Below are 23,862 nucleotides of genomic sequence, written 5' to 3'. Positions count from 1 at the left end.
AGGAAGACATACTGGAAGTATCTAGGAAGTTACATGAAGCATATAAAAACGAGGACAATTTTTGGCAACAGAAAAATTGTAATATGTGGTATACATCAGGGGATCTTAATACCAAATTTTACCATGCCATAACAAAACATTTACGTGCTCGTAATAGGATTGTGGGGCTCTATGATACTGATGATGGAAACTGGATAATAGAAGAAAAGGTGTAGAAAAGGTTGCAGTGGATTATTTTGATGATTTGTTTCAGATAACTTCTCTCTCAGAATTTTAAGGTTTTCTAGAAGATATTACACCTACCATCACCCCCCAGATAAATCAGCGGTTAATCAAGTTAGCAACTAAGGATGAAGTATGAGAAGCTCTGTTTATGATACATCCAGAGAAAGCTCATGGGCCGGGTCAACAAATAAATTCTGAAAAATCTTCGACTAAATTCGGTCACAAGATTGAAGAACCCATCAAATATGAACTATATGATATTTTAGAGATACATAATTTAGGAGGGATGAAATCATATTTGGAATCTCCAAATATTTGGGAGGATCAAAACTTAATTTTTTTGGTTTTATTCAAGAACATTATAAATAATAGAGTAAATGGATGGACTTTCAAGTTTTTCATCAAGGGGAGAAAGGGAGGGATTATAAAATCATTGGTAACTGATTTGACAAATCATTTAATATCTTGTTTTCGCATACCAAAAACGGTAACAAAAAAGCTAACGAGGGCAGTGGCACAATTTGGTGGAATACAATGGGATACAATTTGTGCACAATGTGGAGCACCTGAGGAATCCATAAATCATGTGTTTTTGAAAGTCCACCAGCAGTTCAGGTTTGGGAAGTCTCACGAATTCCATTGAATCCAAACATCTTTCCCACTCAATCCCTCTCTGCAACATGGATCATTTATTTTGGAGAATTTTTCCGAAATTGGAAGATCATCAATTTGCATTGATCTTATGGTACATATGGAAAGGAAGAAACAACAAAGTATTTAGCAATTTGGATATTGATCCTAGAGATACACTCAAATTGGCAGAAACAAAATCATTACTTTGGGTTGAGGCACATGTTTCACTTACACAGGGAATCGACCAAACTCGACTACCAGTAGAAGCAACAGTACTGTTTATCCCAGGTAGACGGTGCTTTACGGATGGATCATGGAAAATCCAGGAAACCTACTCGGGACAAGGGTGATATAGCACACTGGAAGGTTTTGATGGTTTAACGGAGCGAAAAATACAAGAGCGACTTAGTCGCCACTTCACTTGGAGATGGAAGCTCTCATTTTGGCAATGGAATGCATGAGGAACATAAGGCAGTTTAATTTTACATTTGCAAATGATTGTTCTCAGTTGGTGAAGATAGTTTTGGAACCAGAAGAATAGCCAGAATTTGCAGATCTTGAAGAGAAGTTTCAATAGTCCTGAGCTCATTCATATACCACGGATACATAACTCAAATGCGGACAATCTCGCACGTAGTGTAAAGAAGCAACCGTCATTTGTTGTCTCTATGGATGCGGAACTAACAGTTTGGTTTGCAAAGTCTACATCTGTGTTTAAAATGGCGCTCGCCTTTTGCGCCATGGCGTGAGGCGAACTCAGGCGATGGCTCCATCGCCATGTACCTCCTAGGCGAGGGTGGGTTCCGTAAGGCGCGCTCCATGGAGGCGCCTAGGCCAGAAGGCGAGCATATCCAAGGCGAGCAAAAGGCGTGCCATGAAGACTATATGTAAACCGTATCTAAACCAGGTATGAAACCAGACCTTAATTAATAATTAAACCTTAGCCGTCTAAACCTTAAGCGTCGGAAAACTTAAACGTCTAAGTAATAATGAAAGCCCTAGCTTTATAAAACATAAGTTACGTAACTAAACATAAACATAAACATAGATCTCAAGGTTTTTTGCTTAAGGTTAGAACTCTCTAGTCTCTACTCTTTCCAATCTTGTTTGTGCTTATTCTTCTTATAGATTCTTGTGTTCCTTTGTCACAGATTAGAACGTACTGCGGTTGATTTCGTCGGAGTTAACAGCACACGATTAGTTTTTTACTCTCTACACTTTCTTTTTTTTGTTCTCTTTTTTGTCTTCATTCTGTCTCATCTTTGGTCAGTGATCACAGTCTAGTTATGGATCATAACTTATGATTAGTCTGGTTTTTGTCTCAAGCTCTTTACATGTAATTTACTTTGTTTTGTTCTCCTTTGATCACAGTTTTAATGTCTGAGGCTGGGGCTAGTGTTACACGTCGTGAAGTTAATCCAGGAAGAAAATATGGAATCATGTTGAATAACAACTCCAACTCTTGGAAGTGTATCTTCTGTAAGAAAGATTTCAACGCTGGAATTTCACGTCTCAAGCAACACTTGAGAGGGGATCATAGGAATGCCAAAGCTTGTAATTTATGTCCACTACATGTGAGAAAGGAGTTAATCAGACACAAGCAGATGAAGGAAGACGAGATAGCAGGATGAATGCCAAAGATTGCATAACCATGACTCAGTTTCTCAAACAGCAGAAACCTTTAAGGGATATGGTGAATTCTGCTGAATGGAGTGAGTCTAAATGGCCCAAAGAAGCTGGAGCAAGAAAAGTTAGACAGTATCTTATGCAAGCGAGTTTTTGGAATAATATTCGACGTGCTCTGAAGCTTATGACTCCTCTTGTCAAAGTACTTAGGATGGTTGATGGAGAGAAAAATGGAGAGAAAAAACCAGCTATGGGATACATTTATGCAGCCATGGACAGTGCAAAAGAGACAATCGCAAGGGATTTAAACTGGAATAAAGAGAAGTACGAAAAAGCCTTTGAGATCATTGACAAAAGGTGGCAGTGTCAGCTTCACCATCCTTTGCATGCTGCTGGGTATTTCCTAAACCCTTCAATCCATTACAAATATCACGATGATGTACATTGCGCCGAAGTGGAAGGGGGCTTGTACAATTGCATTACTAGGTTGGTCTTTTAAATTGTGTTTTTGTTTTGTATTAATAGGTTGGTACACCATTTTCAGATGATAGTTTTGTTTATATTGCATTAATAGGTTGGTTCCAGATACAAAGACTCAAGACAAGATAATGACAGAGTTGGATGCTTTCAAGGATGCTACTGGTATCTTCGGCCACGACATGGCCATTAGGCAAAAAGATATCAAAGCACCAGGTAACACAAATTTGAATTACTTTTAGATAATTGATCTAAATAAATACAAACAATATTTTTATTTTAATAGCTGAATGGTGGTCTTGTTATGGATCTTCTGCTCCAAATCTCAGAAGCTTTGCTGTTAAGATCCTTAGTATGACTTGTAGTGCTACTGGTTGTGAAAGAAATTGCAGTGATTTCCAACTTGTAAGTCTTTTTAATCACCTTTATTGTATATTTTTAGGTGATTTTTTTTTTTAACTTATAAGTTTTAAACTTGATTTGTAACAGCTTCATACGAAGAAGAGAAATCGGCTAGCACAACATTGGCTGAACAACATGGTTTTTGTGAAGTATAACAGAACTCTAAAACGCAGAAGCTTAAGAAGTGTGTGTGTCACCAGAGATCCTATTCTTTTGGATGAAATTGATGACAGCAATGAGTGGTTGATTGGAAGAATGGATGGAGATTCATCTGATAATGATGATTTGGTGTGGGGAGATGATGATTTGTCATGGAATGTTGTGAACCAAGCTATGGGTGTTGAAGAACCCAGCTATTCTACTAGAGGAGCTGGAGCAAAACGTGCAAGTTCATCTAAAACAGATAAAGAAAAAGGTATTGCTAGCTCAAACCAGAAGCAATGTTACATACCATATGCGCTTGTTATGACATTGGTTGATGAGGAAGATGAGTTGGAAGAAGATTTAGATGAAGATGACCTTGGGTATGAGGATGTTGAGTACGATGATGAAGATGAGAATATTGGTGTTTCTGAAGATGAATTTTAGGTATTGGTTTTAAGTTATTTATTATGATATTAGCTTTTGGTTTCTACATTTGAGACTTTGTTTTTTGGGTTTTTGGTTTGAATAATTTTGTTTTGGTTTAACTATCTTCAAATAATAAAGCTTGCATCTTATTTAAATTAAGTGTCTCCTACGTGAAACAATCATTGCATAAGTGTTTTTTACTTTTCTACTCCAATACAAGACAAACCAAGACATAACAAATATGTTCTTCATGGCGAGCATCATTTTGCGCCATGGCATAAGGCGCAAGGCTCGGACTGTCTCGCCTTGGTGCGTCATGCGCCATTTTAAACACAGGTCTACATGAATCTGTTTAAATTGGTGACAAAAAAAACTTTCATTCTTGTAAAAATGACGTTTCAAACAGTTATAAACTGGATTTGGAGGGAGAGAAACAGTCAGAGGCACTTAGAGCCATTCTCCTCTTTGACTGTAGTCTCCAACCCCATCACCAAAGAAATCAGAAATGGTATTATCTCTGTTCAGACACAAGACACTGAAATTTCAAGTGCACTCACAAGTCACAAGATAGGAAGAGATTACGAGACACTAGTGCTTTCTAATGTTCTTTAAATTTTTTATGCTTTTTAATGTTCTAGTTTAGCACAATTACTATTACGCTTCTTCGGTTTCACAGAACAAACTCTTAGGATTTTAAAATTCACTTTGTCGTACTCTTTTTTTTTATATATATATAATACTGTTTCCGTTTCATGAAGGTTGTAGTTTTGGAAATTTCAAAGATAATATTTTTGTGTGTGTTTGATGTATCTTTATAGCTTTTTACTTATTTTATCCATATTTTAATTAAGACAATAACTACATATAACAATTTTATTATAAACTATGCATTAGTTAGGGTTATTGTTAGTATTGACTTTATTTTCAAAATGTGTGAAAATACTAAAATTACAAATTTAATGGAACGTAGGAAATATTACATTTTCAACAACAACAAAAAATGGATGAACGTAATCGAGCATCATCTGGAAGCATGACTTGTCAAACCGTGTTTTCTTGAAAGAAGATACACACAAAATGAATTGGTTCATTAATTTTTTGCATGAGACTTTCACTCTCGTCAGAAATACGGTCACTTTTTATGTCGTATTCTTGCAGTGGTTCAAGACTGGGATATTCACCAACTAAAATTATGTTTTCCCCTAATTTAATATATTTAATCAGGGACTAAATTTGTTTTAAGTATTTAACTTTGTTTTTCCTGCATTGAATTAGTCTTCGACATTTTAAGAGAAACTATTCCAAATAGACCAATAAATTTAGAAAATAAACAAGATAATGCATCTAAATGTGGGAGCCAAAAACTCGTACAACATCCGTTTCTTGGATAGATTCGAATATCTAATTGATTTATGTCTGTTATTTTTTCAAAAAAGAAAAAAAAAACTCGTACAACCAAAATTTATAAAAGAAATTGTTATTTCTTTGGGGAACCGGATTTTCTGAAATAGCCAACAACAAGTAGTTAGGAAAAATATATGTGATTAAAACAATAGAAAAACGAAAAGCCTAAGATTCTAAATTGAGATTACATATATTTAGGTACACAAAGGCACTAAAGCTTCTTAAGTCCCGATAATCTAACCACCTAATTCTAAATTTCCTATGCGAGTCGGAGCTAGTGCGTAAAACAAAAGAAAAACGAAAAGCCTAAGATTCCAAGTTGTAGGGAGTTTAGCTAATTAATTTTCTGCCCCTTCCTTCTTTTGTTTCGGTCTTGTTTACATACTCATCTAAAGTCGGTCTTCTTACCATTTGTCAGCAGATTTGTATCTATCCTCTTTCCATATCCCTCCGATATTTCCTTATCTCCAAGTTTAATTTTATCTCTTTCAAAAATCACCATTTTTCTCGTTCTTTTCCTATTCCTCTCCAAGAAAATAGACCGCCAGAGATTTAGTATAAATGATGACCAAAGAACAACGAAAAATAATGCATTCCCTAATATTTTTAAAAAAATCACCATTCATAAGAAATATCTTTTCTTTCTCGTTCCTTACCATTCTTTTTTTTAGAGAATTAAAGAACAAAATTATTGCTTGTTAAATTTGAGAAGGAACAATCATTATTTTTCATTCCTACTATTTTTTTCATGTACATTCTTTGGATCTGATTGGTGACCATTCGAGAAACAAGATAAACGAATAAAAAAAGAATGTACGAGAACAAAATATCAGGAATGAAAAGGAATGGTTCTTCCTTATCAAATTTAACAAGGAATAATTTTGTTCTTTAATTCTCTACAAAAAAAGATATGAAAGAGAATGAGAGGGAATTATTATTCCTTGTGAATGGTGATTTTTTTAGAAACGTTATGGAATGCATTATTCCTCGCTGTTTTCTGGTCACCCTTCATACCCATTTCTATTTCTTTCTCTTGTTTTCCGAATGGTTATTAGTCTTTTTTTCAGATTAAATAGTAACGGGCCATTTTCGTGTTTTATGCCATTTCGAACCATTTTATTATTTAAGCGTTTTTACGATTTTCTCAAGAATCTCGTTGTTTGCGATGAAACAAAAAAACGTTTTAGACAAAATACAGAGAGAGCACAATGTTCGGAGCAGTATGAGATGACTATGAGTTAATGAATGGATGAGCGATGACTTCTTGGGAGAGAAGTGGGCAAAAATGCTCTTCCCGAGAAGTGGGCGATAACGAATGGAGGGAGAGAGAGTGTGGGATATGACTCATCTCTCGAGGAAGTGGACGACGAGTCTTCGATGTTCGGGAAGTGGGCGATGACTTTTCGGGAGCTCGGGAAGATGTGGGCGATGGGTATATAGGAGGAGAGAGGAGTGAGTAGGCGATGAGGAACCGGTAACTCGGCGATGAGGAGGACGAGAGAGGGAGTGAGTAGACGAGAAGCCACTCCCAATTCTTCTCCCGTCTTTCCCGTTCTCTGTTGATAGTTTCATATGTTTTCATACAGTTTCAGGAAGAGTTTTTTCGTAAATCGTGGAACTATCATTGATTTTACAGAGTTATTTCGTAAAAATGTTTGTTTTATGTTTACAAAATACGTTCTGTCAAAACTTTCCAAAGCTAATGTCACGGAAGTTTATTTGTAAAACCGTTTCGTTTTTTTTTATGAAAGATATTTCATAAAAACTTTCTAAAGTTAGTTTTAAGGAAGTTATCTCATAAAAACTGTTTTGTTTTGTTTCACGAAAGTTGTTTCCTTAAAACATTCTGAAGTTATTTTTACGTACGCTATATAGTAAAAACTATTTTGTTTTGTTTTACGAAAGATGTTCCGTAAAAATTTCTGACGGTACGTAGTTTTACGGAAGTTTGTTTCATGACATTGTTTAGTTTTTAGTTTTCTCTTAAAAGTACTCCGAACGAATGATTTTTGAATGTTTTTTTTAAGAAAGAAATTACGTTGTTTAATATTTGGGGAAAGGTAAAGAAGTTTGTTTTAATGCATCGTAGTTAAAGTTGGCACGATATATGTGGAATTTATCTCTCAATATTTCCAGGTCATCTTCGTAAATGATACTTAGTCTGGTGGTTCTAGTCATTGATGTCTATAAGACAGATTTTGACCCTAACACTAAACATTTTCTTACTTAAACAACCTCTTCTAACTATACATAGTGAACTTATCATGTTTGATGTAAAATAGTTCATTTTAACATAAAAATTATTCTATTATTCAAACAAGAGGTGGTCTGAGAAGCTAGACTTGAATAGAACAACCAACAAAAATATTTTTCTATGAAAAGATCTTGCAGTTCTAGCTAAAGAATTAGCAATTTCATTTTATGTTTGTGGTATGTAGAGGATATTGAAGGAGTAAAATCTTTTTTGTAGTGCCGCTATCTCCTTCAAATATCACTACAAAAAAAAAAATTGACTTACGGCGAAATCGTCTGTCGGGACTTGGTTGTCAGAAATCTGATTCTCGACGGAAGTCAATCCTTTTTGGTTTCCATTGGAATCCATCAGGAATTTCCCATAGATTCCAGACGGAAGTCTTTTTTTTTGTTTCCCTCGGAAATCCATCAGGAATTCAGCACAGATTCCTGACAGAAGTTAATTTTTTCGTTTCCCTACATAATCTGTCCAGAGTTCCTCAAGGATTCCTGACGGATCGTGGTTTAGGGTCAAGAAAAATGAAAAAAACTATCAAGAGTATCCTAGTACGTCATATTATTATCACCATACACTATCAAAAAACACTTTAAGATAATTTAAAAAAAAACATTATTGATGAATTTCATTAATTATATATACATAATATTGCCTTGATTCAGGATTCAACCGAGTTACCTTTAGGTGATGTTATTTTGAAAAAAGTATATTGAATGTTTACTTTGTCTAAATTTGTTTTTGTACTAATCATATGACCTGATAACTTTTTTAAGACCGTTAACCCCTAAATTATTATATTTTCATGACTTTAAATTGATTTCCCTTGGATTTCCCAAGGGTCCCGACAGAAGTCAATTTTTTTTTGTTTCTATCGGCAATCCGTCGGGAATTCCCTTCTGATTTTCAATGAAATTCAATTCTTTTTCGGTCGAGAATTTATCAGGAATTCCCGACGGATGTTCTATGAAAATATTTTTTTTTAGTTTCGTCAGAATTTTGTCGTGATTTCCTCAGGAATTCCCGATGGATTTTTCTTATTCAGGAATTCATTCGGAAATATGATTGTTTTCTTGTATTGTATGTAGAAAAGCATGTCCCGCCCCGGGTCCCTAATCATTGTGGTCAATGCTTTGTAGTTTGTTCCAAATTCAAACAAGCATACTTTCCATTGCCCATATAAATGTTTCTAGCTATGAATGGAGAGATGTCTCTCTTTTTATTTGATTATGTCTACCCATAGGTTTTGTTTGACCATACATATCTTTTTAAACCCATCCACAACCACTAAGTTGTGATGTAAGAGTCTCTGAACCATCCACCAAGTATATGTTCTGCAAGCTTATGGTTTGTGACTCAATAATATCTAGTGTGCCTTTATATTAGCTGTTGCATTTGCCAAATACCAAGCGTGGCATTTCCCTTCAGAATGTCTGATCAGCTCTATTAGATCTCTATCAATTTGTCAGAATAATTTTTTGTTTCAATTTTCCAGAAATATTAGATTATCCACATATAAAGATCTATGTCCATTTTTAGATCTTCAATATCATTTTTCTGTTGGAAGAAGTCTATACTGTATATATGCCGTATTCATAACGCATTTGCAAAATATTTTGTCACGTCTATCATAAGTATGCTTTCGTCATAACAAACTTGCATGGCGGACTGTATCTCTATTGAGAAACTATGTCGTCATAAATATGCTTTAATCATCGATGATCGATCGATACACGCATGTGATTGTTTTTTCTGTTTCTGCCAAAAATCTGTCAAATCTCTCATATATCTGATAAAATAAAATTTAAGACAACTAAAATTTCTTTGTAAGCAATGATTCTTATAATATTTTTATGGCACTGTCTATCTATGGACTCCTCCTCGTGTTGCCGGTGAGGCGATGTTGAACAGGTTTTCGGCTCTGTGATGTGTTTATTTGTGGTCGTGTTAATGATTAGGTTTCTCGGAAGCCATAGGTCATTACCATGTGCGTCAAGATTTGAGGGTGTTTTTTTCTCTGGGAGCTTGCGGCAACCAAGGGCTCAGTCCGCTCACACTTCTCCTTTGGGCCATCGAAGCTACGCTACCTCGGGTTCTTATCAAAGACTTTTCTTCTTTGTAATCGAAACTGCATTTTTGTTTTAAGTGCTCTGTTTAGTTTTAATTTCTGCAATTCAGCTACTAATTTTTCGTGCTTCTATAAAAAAATGAAAACTTGGTATAATAAATTTAACATTTTATCAAGAAAAGTAAAATAATGAAAACCACATGTGACGCACACGATGTCGCGTAGTGCAATGCTCGTCTGTTAATACGGTGGTTGGAGACTCACCGTGGTGAACGGCTTGTGATCGGTGGCGTTATGCGGTGACCTGATCTATATCCGCGTAAGCGGCATAACTGAAAAACGCACCGAGTAAATATGAAATCTAATTACCAATAATCTGAAAAATCTTAAGAGAGTCTGTTCAATTTTTGATCCAAAAAAATCCTCATTGCTTTTATATAAGATCCGTAAAGATTGTACAAAAACCAAAAAAAATGGTAGAAACAAGTAAATGGTGTGACAGAAGAAATAGACACGAGGGTTGATCGCAGAAGAAGGTAATGAAACTTTGAATAAGACTGTAAATTTGTTCTTTTATCCTTTATTAAAAGAAAATTCCAAACATTAATTAGAAAAACTTGTAATAATTTAATCTACTTATATTTTAGAATGATGAATAAAATATTTGGTTACTCAATATTTGGTTACTCAAAACCTTTTTGAAAAACAATATTTACTTTTGTAATGAAACTGTTTATACATTACAAATTTAGATTTTTTTTTCTACGTAATAAATGAAAAATTTAGTTAAATACAATTTCTACAGATATGTAAATAGTGGGAAAACAATTATAAATTATAAAAATGATGATCTTAAAAAAGAGGAATGAATCAGAAATACATTCAAAATCATGAATATCCTGTTTGTGTCCACCCCTACCCCTAGATGAGATAAATAATTTGGAGCTTATGAGTGGGAGGGTTTTTAAGCATTCAACCCAAAACAGAAACATCTCCTCTCTAGGACACATTTTTTATTTTAATTTTATATGTCAAATGAAAAATCATAAAATTAAACTGGAAACATGAATATTTTTTATTTGATTTATAGAATTTGATAAAAAAATATTTCAAAAATCAAAATTTTTTTTTTCATATTTTCGCAAAAATCATCAAAATAAGATTAAAAATAATTTTAAAATATTTTTTTTTCCGAATTTGAAAGTATAGAACTTAAATATTTGTCCAAGGGGTTTAGTTTTGAAGCGTGGGGGAGATTTGATTTGGAAGTTTGGGTTGTGATCAAAAAAAAAAATTATGAAAAAGGGGCATAGGAGATCAAATGAGTCCATAGAAAATTATCTCTATAGAAATAGGAGCATGAGAGGAGTTGGCTCCCCAAAACAAACAATCAAATTGTTTTTGTGAGACCTTCGTAGATGTTTAGTTGTTCGTTGTTTTGTCGTTGTTGTGGTAGTTCAAAAACTAGAAGACTAACAATTGATTTATTTGTACGTAACTAGATATTTAAACATAACATTACTTTTTCTGTATTGATTTAGTTACACAGTTTTCTACCTACAATTAAAGATCTATGGATAGTGGATACCTAATCAAATCTTTAGTATTTGTTACATGGACCAAGAAAAGAATTACCAACTGCCCTGAATAAGGTTAGCATAGTAACCCATCAAACAGAAATAATTAATAAATTTGGGATCTTTTATTCATACCACTTAGAGCATGATTAATGGGGTTTATTAGGGTAAAATTTTTAATGGAATATAAAAACCGTCTCTTAACTTTTAACTAAAAAAACTAAGAACCGGTTTTTAGATATTTAAAAACCGGTTCTTAGCTTTTTTATTTAAAAATTAAGAGACGGTTTCTTATATTCCGCTAAGAATATCACCCTAAGAACCTCTATTAATCATCATGCTCTTAATAACTTAATAATACAACATGGTTTCCGTTGTCTAATATCACGTTTCATCAATTCTTTAACCGAGATAGAAAAGTTATGTACGATATTGCGATTTATTTTCAGAAATACGATCCTCACAGTTATAAAGTGTAGGCATGGGACTTTTATCCGAGATCCAGATTCGATCCGAGATCCGATCCAGATCCGATCCAAAAATTCGGATATCTGAAGAGGCCGAATCTGGATCCGGATAGTAAAATGTTGGATCCGTCAAAGCCGAATCCGGATCTGGATAGTAAAATGTTGGATCCGGATCCGGATATCTTGATTGTTTAGTCTGGATATCCGGATCCGTAAATTTTATTAATAACTATTTCAAAAATAGTAATATCTATATATAAAAATTAATTATTAAATACATTTTTATTTTTATAATAGTATATATAAATTTTATGTAAATTTTGTAATATTATACATAGAAATAATTAAAAAAATTATATATATTTTTATTTTTTAATTATTGTTAATATTTTATATATATTAATATTATTTTTTATTTATTTTAAGGATCTGGATCCGGATATCCACCGGATATTATAATTTTGAAAAGAATATCCGACACCCGAATATCCATGAACTCCGAATCCGGATAAGGATAGTAAAATTATTGATCCACCGAATAAAAATCCGAATCGAGATATCTTAAAATTGTCCGGATACCCGATCCGTCCCAGGCCTAATAAAGTGTATACTTATTCTACTTCTGCTATCCAAAGTTCCAACATGCGGTCTTTTGTGCACATACAGACATGCAAATAGTTTATTAATTAATGTATAATTGTTGTAAAGAAATAATATACAGTTAAAGATAGACTTGTTAAACGCTTTAACTGCTACGTTGACACATACGAAACACAAATGTATATTAATATTAATGACTTGACTTGACCATGTCAAACATGCCATACTCTCTTGCCCTATAAATAGTAAGCATTAATCCTTCACAAACAACACACAAAATAACAAATCTTTAAGCGCATTGGCATATAACCTTCTGTCTGAAATGAAGGTTTCTCAGTCTATCATCACTATTATGACTTTAGCATTGGTCATGCCCTTTGGCAATGCTTATGATCCAAGTCCTCTCCAAGACTTCTGTGTGGCCGTTAATAACCTCAATAATGGTGGTACGAATAGAATCTGATTTCCTTAATTCTCTACTTACTCTTTTCATTTATTATGATTGAATCAAATATTTGGATATACCTTTTGACTTGATGTTTCCATGTGTAGTCTTCGTAAATGGTAAATTCTGTAAGGATCCGAAGCAAGCAAAGGCCGAAGACTTTTTCTACTCAGGCCTCAACATGGCTGGCAACACTGATAATAAAGTCAAATCCAACGTAACAACAGTGAATGTTGATCAAATTCCAGGGCTAAACACTATGGGAATATCCTTAGTTCGCATAGACTATGCGCCATACGGCCAAAACCCACCCCACACGCACCCACGTGGCACTGAGATCCTTGTCCTAATCGAGGGAACATTATATGTTGGTTTTGTCTCTTCCAATCAAGACAATAACCGTCTATTCGCCAAAATTTTGCACCCCGGGGATGTGTTCGTGTTCCCAATAGGAATGATCCATTTTCAAGTGAACGTCGGAAAAACTCCCGCGGTGGCCTTTGCAGGATTAAGTAGCCAGAACGCTGGTGTCATCACTATCGCAGATACTGTGTTTGGATCAAACCCTCCGATTAATCCAGAAGTTCTTGCTCAAGCGTTCCAGTTGGATATCAATGTTGTCAAAGACCTTGAGGCAAAGTTTAAGAACTGAATTTAAGTCATTAAGAGTGTATCGTTGTAACACTCAAAACAATAATGTAATACGAATTAAAAGTTATACTACTTAATAAAATAAAATATGGTGTTGTTCACCTAGTTTGATACAGTATTTAATATTAATTTGGAGATTCATAACTACTCAAATATAGCTGAGATCAAATCCAGACACTATAGAGATAAGGATATAGAATATTAAGATAATGATAACTATTACGTTGTAGTTATCTAACCGTGTAAATCCCCTAACGTTTTTCTTGTATAAAAACTCTAATTAGGATAAAACATGCGCCTTACGCAGAGTGAATTTATTTGTATATGTTATCGATAAAATTTTTAATATATTTGATCATTATTTTTTTTTTTTTTTTTTTATATATACAATATTTTTTGTTGTTATTATATAATTTCTTTCCGATGGACCGGATCAATTTTTATTAAAAATTTTGGAACTAAACTATAATTAATATATCACTAGGTGTTTTGCCCGCATATGCGGATATAATCGTCTTACGAATGTTTATATTTTATTAATTCAAATGTTCTCGAAAAGTTTAAATCAAACATCAAAATATTTATATATGATAAAGCTTTTCATCAAAATATATATGCTTGTTATTGAGTCAAATTTTTTAACATTCACATATTACAAATGTTTTAAAAATATATTTATATAAATGTTTTTGTTTATTAATATTTAATTATAAAATGTTTTTATCTTAGTTTTTAACTTTTATAATAGAAAATGACAACATAATATATATACATAAGAATTATCTTTATTTTTAAAATATGATTTACAATAAATAAATAAATGTACCACTGTTTTTGAAAATATTTATGTGATCTCTTATGTTTTAAAATATTCATCATTTTTTTTCTTTGCAAGTTTTTTAGTATGTTTCTTTTGGACACGTAAACGTGTACTGCTTTGTATTGGTAGAACATAGACATGAGATTTTCTGGTAACCAGTTGGTTGTAACACATATTAGCAAAATTTACAATTTCAAAAAAAAAATTAAACTTAACACTAATAAACTAGGTGTTTTGCCTGCAATGCGAGCTTAAACATTTTCATAAATTTTTGAAAAGTTTTTTGTACACTATATTCATTATATTAAAATAAATCTTAAAATAACTTAATATTCTATTTTAATTATAGAATTAAAAAATTTATTTGATTAATATTTAATTATCTAATTTATGTTTTTTTTAACTTTTTAGTAAAAGACTTTTTCAGATAACAATACAATATATATATATATAGAATTTATCTTTTTTAATTATTTTTTTAGATTTTGGATAATTCAATTAATTATATAATTAATAATTTTATTTGATTAAAATATTGATATATAATTATGTTTTTAACTTTTCAGTAAAAGACTTTTTCAGATAACAAATACAATATATATAGAAATTATCTCTTTTTAAAATTTTATTTTCAGATTTTGGATAATTCTTACTATTATTAATTTTAATCAATTATATAATCAAATAAATTAATTATATAATTAAAAAATTTATTTGATTAATATTTAATTATCTAATTTATGTTTTTTTAACTTTTTACTAAAAGACTTTTTGAGATAACAATACAATATATATATAAATTATTATTTTTAATTATATTTTTAGATTTTGGATAATTCAATTAATTTTATAATTAAGAATTTTAATATATAGTTATATAATTATGTTTTTAATTTTTCACTAAAAGATTTTTCAGATAACAATACAATATATCTAGAAATTATCCATTTTTCAAATTATATTTTCAGATTTTGGATAATTCTTACTATTATTAATGTTAATCAATTATATAATCAAATAAATTAAAATTTCGTTTTTATTTTTTAATTTATTTATACATTTTATTTATTAAGGGTATAAACGATATTAACCACTATAACTTTTAACGTGAGAGCTCGATTCTGAAAATTTACTTCGCAAATAATAGTATAGATTAAAATAATAAACTGTATATGCTACCGATGATTTTAAATCAACAAAATCCAAAATTATTTAACTTTTTAATATCAAAATATAGATATAATAATCCTTTCATGAAATATAAGAGAAGAATCTTTTGATATAATTTTAATAATATAATATCAAATATTTGTGTAGGTGATAATTATCCATTTTCTTAAAACTGTGTATTATCTAATACAATTATTATTAAAATTATTTATTAAAACCACTGACTCACCTATGAATTTTTTTAATATAATAATAAATAAGATAATTTCAAATTTTTGTGTATAGATGAAATATTGTAATTATCTTGTTTTCAAAACTGTTAATTATATATGAAAAAATATTTATGAAAAAGTTATTGACTCGACGACAAAAAAAAAAAAAAAAAAAAAGTTATTGACTCAGCTTAAAATCATGGAGAATATAACAAATCAGCAAATTCACTTATCAAATAATAGTATAGATGTGTTGATCGGATTGGACATTAAATGAACAGTATTGTTTTCACAGTTGAATTATTTTGACATTTATCTTCCATATGGTTTTGAAAGATTTCATATCAACCATCGAATTGATACATGTCATTTTAATGCTTTTAGTCGTATGATTAAGGAAATTTACATTTTTTAATTTAAAGTTATTTTAAAAATTCAAAATATAATGCTTTTAGTCGAATTGATACATGTCATTTTAATGCTTTTAGTCGTATCCTTAAGGAAATTTACATTTTTTAATTTAAAGTTATTTTAATGCTTTTAGTCGTATGGCGGCGACGCGAGTGATAGTGACGCCACGGCGGCTGTCTATTCAGGCTTTGGGGGCAACCGGGATAGCTACTGAGCCTGCGGCTGTGGAGATGACGAAGCAGGGGAGCGCAGCGACTGTCGATGGCAAGCGCCAGAGTGATGGATCTCCACGTTCTGCTCCTTGGGCGAAGAAGAAGATGGGAGGAGGCGAACCAGAAGCCATTGTAGATGTAGTGGATGGTGTTGCCTCACTTCAGATTCCCGAAAAGATTTTTGATGAGGCGGAGCTCCTGTGGAAAAGCTATGTGGTGGGTTATTTAATTGGAGATGCTCCTCATGTGGGTTCAATTCACGCAACTGTCAATCGTATCTGGTCTGCTCCCAAGGCGGGTACAAAGATCGATGTCCAGTTCATTGAAAAGAACACAGTTTTGTTTCGCATTGAGAACAGTCAGATGAGGAATCGTGTGATTCGAAGGAAATATTGGCACATTGCGGATATCCCTTTGGTAGTCAATGTTTGGACTCCAGAGTCTGCACTGCATCCTCCAGATCTTTCGGCTATGCCTTTGTGGGTTGATCTTAAGGGAGTCCCAAACAACCTTTACTCTCACAAGGGACTGAAGTGCTTATCCAGAGCAGTCGGTCAGTTTGTGAAACTTCACCCAAGTACGGAGAAGTGTGTGAGGCTTGATGTGGCCAGAGCTTTTGTGGAGGTCAACCTACACCAACCTCTGGTGGAGAAAATCTCTTTTAAGGATAATGCTGGCTCTGCGCATGAAGTGGAAGTTAATTTTCCTTGGCTTCCTCCTCGTTGTAGTGTCTGTCGCAGGTGGGGCTATAAAGGTCAGGACTGTTCGAGTAAGGAGATTAGAATCCTAAATAAGAAGGTAGAGGAGACAGCAGCGTCTTTGTTTGCTGTTATACCTCACGGAGGAGACAAGGCTGGAGACAGTGTTGAAGTGGTGGAGGGAAACGAGGTAGTAACTGTGGAGGAAGATGTGATTAAGGAAGGGAATGTATTTGAGAATCTGATTCAGGATTTGGAAGCGCTTACGCATGTGGCTAATAACGTTGCTGCACTGGAAGGCATTAAGCTAACTGAGCCTACTACAGAGGTTTTTCACACCAATGGGGTTGGCGCCTGGGAAAATGGTCGAGGAATGAAACAGGTGGGTGATACTGGTGGGGAAGGGGCTATAGTAATTTCTCCTTCACGTTTCAGTCCCTTACAGGGTATCGTAGAGGAGGAGGAGGATGCTATGGAGGAGAATGGGAAGGAAGTTGAGGAGGGTGAAATATTAGAGACTAATGTTGATGGAAAGAAAGTTTCAGGAGTGCAGGTTTCAAACCAAGGTAGGAAGCCTGGATCGGCTCAGAAGCAGATGCGGGGGAAGATTGTTCGAACCAAAGACCTGATATATGCTGGTAAGCAAGGGACAACAAAAAAAACTTCCGTTAGGAAGTTATGACGTCTCTCTTTGCATGGAATATGCGTGGATTCAACTTACCACGCAAGCATAGAGCACTTAAAGCATGGTTGCAAGTGGAGAAGCCTTCTTTTGGGTGCCTAGTAGAGACGAGAGTGCAGGAGTCTAATCATCAGTGGTGCATGAGTGCTGCCATGCCAGGTTGGAAATCCCTCACGAACTACAACTACCATCCCTTGGGCAGGATTTGGGTCTGCTGGTCTGATCAAGTTATTGTCACGCAACTGCATATGAGCGCACAGGTAATCACGTGTGCAATCCAGGTGCCTAGTACTGGAGAGCAATTTGTGTGCTCTGCTGTCTATGCATACAACACTGCAGTGGATCGAATTCGACTATGGGAAGAGCTGAGAGGAGCAAAAGCTGCTTATGATCATTTGAACCTCCCCTGGATATTGATAGGAGACTTCAACGAAACTTTGGCCTCTTCAGAGCATTCTCGCGCATTGGATTATCGCAGAGATATGTCTGGCATGAGACATTTCCAGGAAGCAATGACAGACTGCTCTGTCATGGATTTACCCTTCACTGGTGCGTTGTTTACGTGGTGGAACAATCGAGTTGCGGACCCTATTGGAAAGAAGTTGGACAGAGCATTGGTTAATCAGAATTGGCTAAGTCGTTATCCACTCTCTTCAGCACAATTTGATGCTGGTGGAATATCGGATCACGCAAGGTGCTTGGTTCGCACAGCAGGAGTTACAAATGATGCTAGGAAGCCATTTCAATTTTTCAACTTTCTGGCTGAGCACAAGGATTTCTTGCCGACGGTTCAGAGAGTCTGGGACTCGACTCAAGCTCTCTACCCCTCCAGGACAGCACTCTCCCTTTTCAATAGGAAGCTGAAGCTTCTTAAGCAACCGCTTCGGGAGTTGAACAAGACACACTATGGAAACTTGCCAGCCCGCACTAAGCAAGCTTATAATGAGCTTTGTGAATGTCAAAACATAGTATTACAGGATCCATCGCCCGACAACGTTGCAAGGGCGGCTGAGGCAGCAGAGAGATGGAATGTTTTGGCCCGTATTGAGGAAAAATTCTACAGGCAGAAGTCATGTGTCCGATGGCTTACGGCAGGAGATCAGAATACAACGTTTTTCCACAATATGGTTCAGATGAGAATAGCTAAAAACACGATCAGGAGTTTGGTGACAGCGCAGGGAGAAGTGCTCACAACATCATCAGATATTAAAAAAGAAGCAGTTTCTCATTTTCAATCTTTTCTGCAAGGACAAGACCCGACTACAGAGGACATTACTGTTGATGCTCTACAAGATCTGTTAACATATAGATGCTCTCGGGACGATTCAGCTTGTTTAGTTCGGCCGGTCACTGCTGCAGAAATACAGCAAGCGCTCCGCTCTCTCCCAAATGATAAAGTTTCTGGGCCTGACGGTTTCACCAAAGAATTTTTTATTGCAGCGTGGCCAGTCATTGGACGGGACTTCATCGTGGCAATCCAGTCTTTCTTCATATTCGGGTTTATGCCCACCGGAGTGAATGCTACTATACTCTCCTTGATTCCTAAGACAACTACTGCTCAGACTATGAAGGATTACCGGCCCATCGCGTGTTGCAATCTTCTCTACAAGGTGATCTCTAAAGTCTTAGCCAATAGACTGAAGATAATTTTCCCTGCAGCAGTTGAAGCTAATCAGTGTGCATTTATCACTGAGCGTTTACTTCTGGAAAACGTCTTACTCGCTTCTGAGCTTGTTACTGGTTATCATAAGACCACAAACAAAGAGAAATGCGCCATCAAGTTCGATATCTCGAAAGATTTTGACACAGTCAAGTGGTCTTTCATCACTTCAGTTTTACAAGCAATGGGACTGCCTCCTCAGTTTATTCAGTGGATCAGACTATGTATATCTACAGCTGCGTTCTCAGTGGAAGTGAACGGGAGTCTGGAGGGGTTTTTCACCAGTGCTAGAGGCATTCGTCAAGGATGCTCCCTCTCGCCATATCTGTATGTTATCCTTAACAACGTCCTATCAAAATTGCTCAACAAAGCCGCAGAAGCAGGATAGTTTGCGTATCATCCTCAGTGTCAAGGCGTCAAGCTAACACATCTGAGTTTCGCTGACGATATTTTGGTATTTACCAATGGTACCTCAGAATCGCTATTGGGTATTATGGAAGTTATGCGTCGGTTTGCAGCCATGTCTGGTTTACATATTAACGCAGTGAAGTCATCGATCTATGTGACAGGGCGAAACATAGCTGATATTTTAGCGACAGCAGCATCTTTAAGCATTGGAGTAGGCACACTCCCTATTCGGTACTTAGGCATGCCTCTTACTACGAAAACACTCACTAGCCATGACTATGACCCTCTCATCGACAAAATCCGAAGTAGAATGTTGTGTTGGTCCAACAGAGCTCTCTCGTTTGCAGGAAGGCTTCAGCTGATTCAGTCTGTCATTACTAGCATGGTTAACTTCTGGAGCTCAGCTTTTATTCTTCCTGCTAAGTGTTTGGATACCATTGAAAGCATGTGTAGCGCGTTTCTCTGGTCTGGATCTCCTACTCAAACACATAAGGCCAAGGTAAGCTGGGAGGATCTCTGCGCACCTAAGGATGAAGGCGGATTGGGAGTGAGAAAGTTCAGAGATACGGCAAAAGCATTTGCTCTAAAGCTTATATGGAGATTATTTACCCAACCGTCATCCTTATGGGTCAGTTGGGTTAATCACTATTTGCTTAAGTATAACTCCTTTTGGGATGTGCGGGATGAATCAAAGGGATCTTGGATATGGAGGAAACTACTGAAGTTAAGAGATTTGGCTTATGAGTTTCTTAGGGTTGATATTAAAGATGGCAAGACATGTTACTTCTGGTTCGACGACTGGTTGGGAAAGGGCAGACTCATCAATGTTACAGGTCCGGCTGGTACCACCTATCTGGGAGTAATGCGACATGCTAAGGTTTGTGATGCAGTGGCAGGTAATGAGTGGAATATTAGAGGAGGGAGGAGCAGGCGGTTCCATGAACTCTATGATAATATCTTAGCGCTTGCGCCTCCGGCCCCTGACAAAGGAAAAGATATTATATTGTGGAAGCATGGTGATGATGACTACAGGACAACGTTCTCAGCCGCTAGGACGTGGGATCAACTTAGAATTAAGAGAAGCAAAGTGGAGTGGTGCAGAGTGGTCTGGTTCGCGCAAGGGGTGCCTCGCTTCTCTTTTATAGCCTGGTTAGCCATTCGGAACAGACTGTCGACAGGAGATCGTATGCGGGCTTGGGGTATTGTGCAAGGGTGTGTGTTGTGTGGAGAAAGAGATGAAACAAGAGATCATCTCTTCTTCGCTTGTCCATATTCATATACGATATGGGAGCCTCTTGCACGACCGCTCATTGGGAGAAATATCAACCCGGATTGGCAATGGACGGTGAATCACTTGCAGCGAATGGGACGGAAAAGTCTTGACACGATCCTTGCAAAGATGCTGTTCCAAACTGTAGTGTATCACATCTGGAGGGAGAGAAATGCAAGGTGCCACCAGCAGTGTTGGAAGTCTACGGATCAACTGAGCAGACTCATAGACAAAGCAGTCAGAAACCGAATCAGTTCATCGAGATATAAACCGCAACACAAACTGGAGGGGCTACTAACAAGATGGTTCGAAGTTACACTTTAGGATTCATTGTGCACTGATGCTATTTTTACAGCATTGAGCATTTGTACATAACATTCTTTTGATAGATCAATAAATTTGAAATTTCATCAAAAAAAAATTCAAAATATAACATATAAGGTTTTCTCATTTTTGTAATTTTAAGTCATTTTTAAAAAAATATAACATATAAGAAAAATCTATTTTTTTTTATTATATGGTTAATGTTATTGTTTAATTTTTTTAATAATATAAATTAAACAAAAATGAAGAAGGATGCAAAAATTGTTATCAAATCTTTATTATTCACATTCATTAATTGTCATATATATGTAAATCATATTTGGTAATTCAGTAAATTTTATTTAAGAAAAGAATAAACGCTTCTTATATTTTGGATTAATATAATATTACATAGTAATTGGATTTGAACCAACATTTTTTTCAATTGATTTTTAAGTTGCTACGTAAGCTAAATTGACATTCTAATTAAGTGACACATAAGCATAGTCTTTTTTTAATTAGTACAAACTTAAAGTTATAAATTTTTAAATGATCCTCAATTAATATATAGGAGATATGTACCTCAGTATGAATAATGACCAGAGATGAAGAGAGATCGTCCTCTCACACGTTAAAGTCTCCTTTCTCGTCGACTTTCTCTCATTGCTCATTAGCATTACAAGTAATCTGCGAACAACGCGCTCCCATTAGTTTTGGATCCTTCAGACACTCACACAAGCATGAATGTTATCGGCCGATCAATCCAATTTGTTTTTTCATGTAATATGTCATGAAGTCAATAACTCGAAAAATGGTGCTACTTAAATAGTTAGGTGATTAGTTCCAAGAAAATCACATAGTTCCCAACAGAACACAATGTCAATAAATACATCCCTCAGACTTAAACAACACTGTCCCTGGTGTTATAGTCCAATTTTGTCCTCCAAAAACAAAGAAAACCAAATAAAAGCTAAAAAAGTAGAGTATTACCTGAGAACGAAGATGAGTGTCAACTGATACTTGTGGGTGTCGATCGTCACTCCAAGGGTGGGTGGCTGTCGACCAACACCAAGATGGTATCAACCCACACTGGATACTCTACGACACAAACTTTTTTTAATCCTAAAAAACTTAGCAGTGGATTGCCTTCCGCCATGCGCTTGTTTAAAGTCATTAGCTCCACTTTGAAGATCAGTTAGTCCAGATGAGATTGGGAACTTGCTAACAATTCTCAATATCTAGTAGCTTCACAAAATCATTTCCTTTGTCTTTCAGTCTGAAGTGATAAATAGCTCTAACTTTCGTGAATGGTAGTGATAAGCCTCTATTGTGCACCTTGTACCCAATGACGCCATATGAGAAGCCCTAAGGAACCAGTGTCAAATGAAGATAGTCCTTGAACCTTTTTGTCTTCATCTTCTTCTTTTTCTATCACCTAGACTTATGAAATTGTATCCCAATGTCTCCATCTTAGACTTCTTTGACATTGTTATTATCACTTTAGTATATCTGAGAAACAGTTACAGACAAAAGTTCATCAGATATCATAATGTACGTAGCAAGATGAATACCTCTTTGTGCTGGCACTACTTTGTAGAAGACATCCTCATCAATGTTGGAAAATGAAATATTTCCTTTTATGCATGTAAACTGCTCCTGCTGTAGCCAGAAAATATTTTCCAAGAAAAGGAGGCATCGATGAGCTTCCCATCTCCAACACATGAAAATTAACGGGAACAATGCAGTTCTCAATTTTCACTTCTAGATTAATGTTGACACCAAATGGAGATTTGCTGGAAGAATCTTCAAATGTCAGTTTGACCTTAGGAGCTTCTATGGTAAGACCAAGCTTATCAGTTATATACTATCAAACAAATCTTATGATAAAAATTTAATGTTCTTTGTATAATTTCCGCTTGAATGACTTATTAGCTATTTGTGTTATCCAATTACATCCCCTATATATTAAAAGAGAAGTATTACAACATTAGACGCATGACATGTGTCATCATGAGAATTATTTTCGAGAATCCTTAGAAAAGTAAGTTGGTCCATCTAAATATAAACTATAGTTTTCATTAAACTGATCATAAAATCATTTATTAGTATTAAAAGTTATTTTTCATTCTTTCTTTAAATAAAGCTACGGAATTACCTAATGTTATTAAAATATATATATAACAATTAATGATTTCCAATAACAAAGATTTGCTAACAATTTGTATACATTCAATCATTTTTGTTTAAATCTTTGTAATTAAAATAAATTACACAATTGCATTAACCTTATAGAAAAAATTAGATTTTTTTCGTGTATGTTGTATTTTGAAATTTTAAAAACGAGTATAAATTACGAAACTGTTAAAAGTCTCAAACAAATTTTTGTTATCAATGGTTTAAATTTTTTTGTTATAATAAGATATAAATAGTTATAACCCACATGAGTAAGAAGTTTTATTTAATAAGTGTTTATATTGATATATATATATATATATATATATATATATCATTTAATTAAAATACATATCATATAAAATACAAACTATATATTGATATTTGCATTGAAAATATATTGCGAACTTAAATAATATTTTATATTTAAAATTAGCATTCAATTAAAAAT

The 23,862-nt window shown here is 34.5% G+C and overlaps 3 protein-coding genes across 3 annotated transcripts; all 3 read left to right on the top strand.

Moving 5' to 3' along the window:
* The first annotated feature begins 2,419 nt into the window (after window positions 1–2,419).
* LOC103863882 lies at window positions 2,420–3,951 on the top strand. Its single transcript, XM_033289326.1, has 4 exons — window positions 2,420–2,952; window positions 3,059–3,177; window positions 3,248–3,366; window positions 3,451–3,951. Exons 1-4 carry the CDS (start codon window positions 2,420–2,422, stop codon window positions 3,949–3,951), a joined length of 1,272 nt encoding a protein of 423 aa, XP_033145217.1.
* Window positions 3,952–12,595: 8,644 nt separating this feature from the next.
* LOC103863820 (germin-like protein subfamily 1 member 13) lies at window positions 12,596–14,185 on the top strand. Its single transcript, XM_009141574.3, has 2 exons — window positions 12,596–12,743; window positions 12,850–14,185. The coding sequence occupies exons 1-2, from the start codon at window positions 12,620–12,622 to the stop codon at window positions 13,392–13,394; spliced, it is 669 nt and encodes a 222-aa protein (XP_009139822.1). The 5' UTR covers window positions 12,596–12,619; the 3' UTR covers window positions 13,395–14,185.
* Window positions 14,186–16,143: 1,958 nt separating this feature from the next.
* Window positions 16,144–17,598, top strand: LOC117133331. The gene has a single exon (XM_033289325.1). The coding sequence runs from the start codon at window positions 16,144–16,146 to the stop codon at window positions 17,596–17,598; it is 1,455 nt and encodes a 484-aa protein (XP_033145216.1).
* The last annotated feature ends 6,264 nt before the right edge of the window (window positions 17,599–23,862 follow it).

The sequence above is a fragment of the Brassica rapa genome, chromosome A04 (assembly GCF_000309985.2).
Source record: "Brassica rapa cultivar Chiifu-401-42 chromosome A04, CAAS_Brap_v3.01, whole genome shotgun sequence".
In the NCBI taxonomy this organism is placed as follows: domain Eukaryota; kingdom Viridiplantae; phylum Streptophyta; class Magnoliopsida; order Brassicales; family Brassicaceae; genus Brassica; species Brassica rapa.
This window is presented reverse-complemented; position numbering and strand designations above follow the sequence as displayed.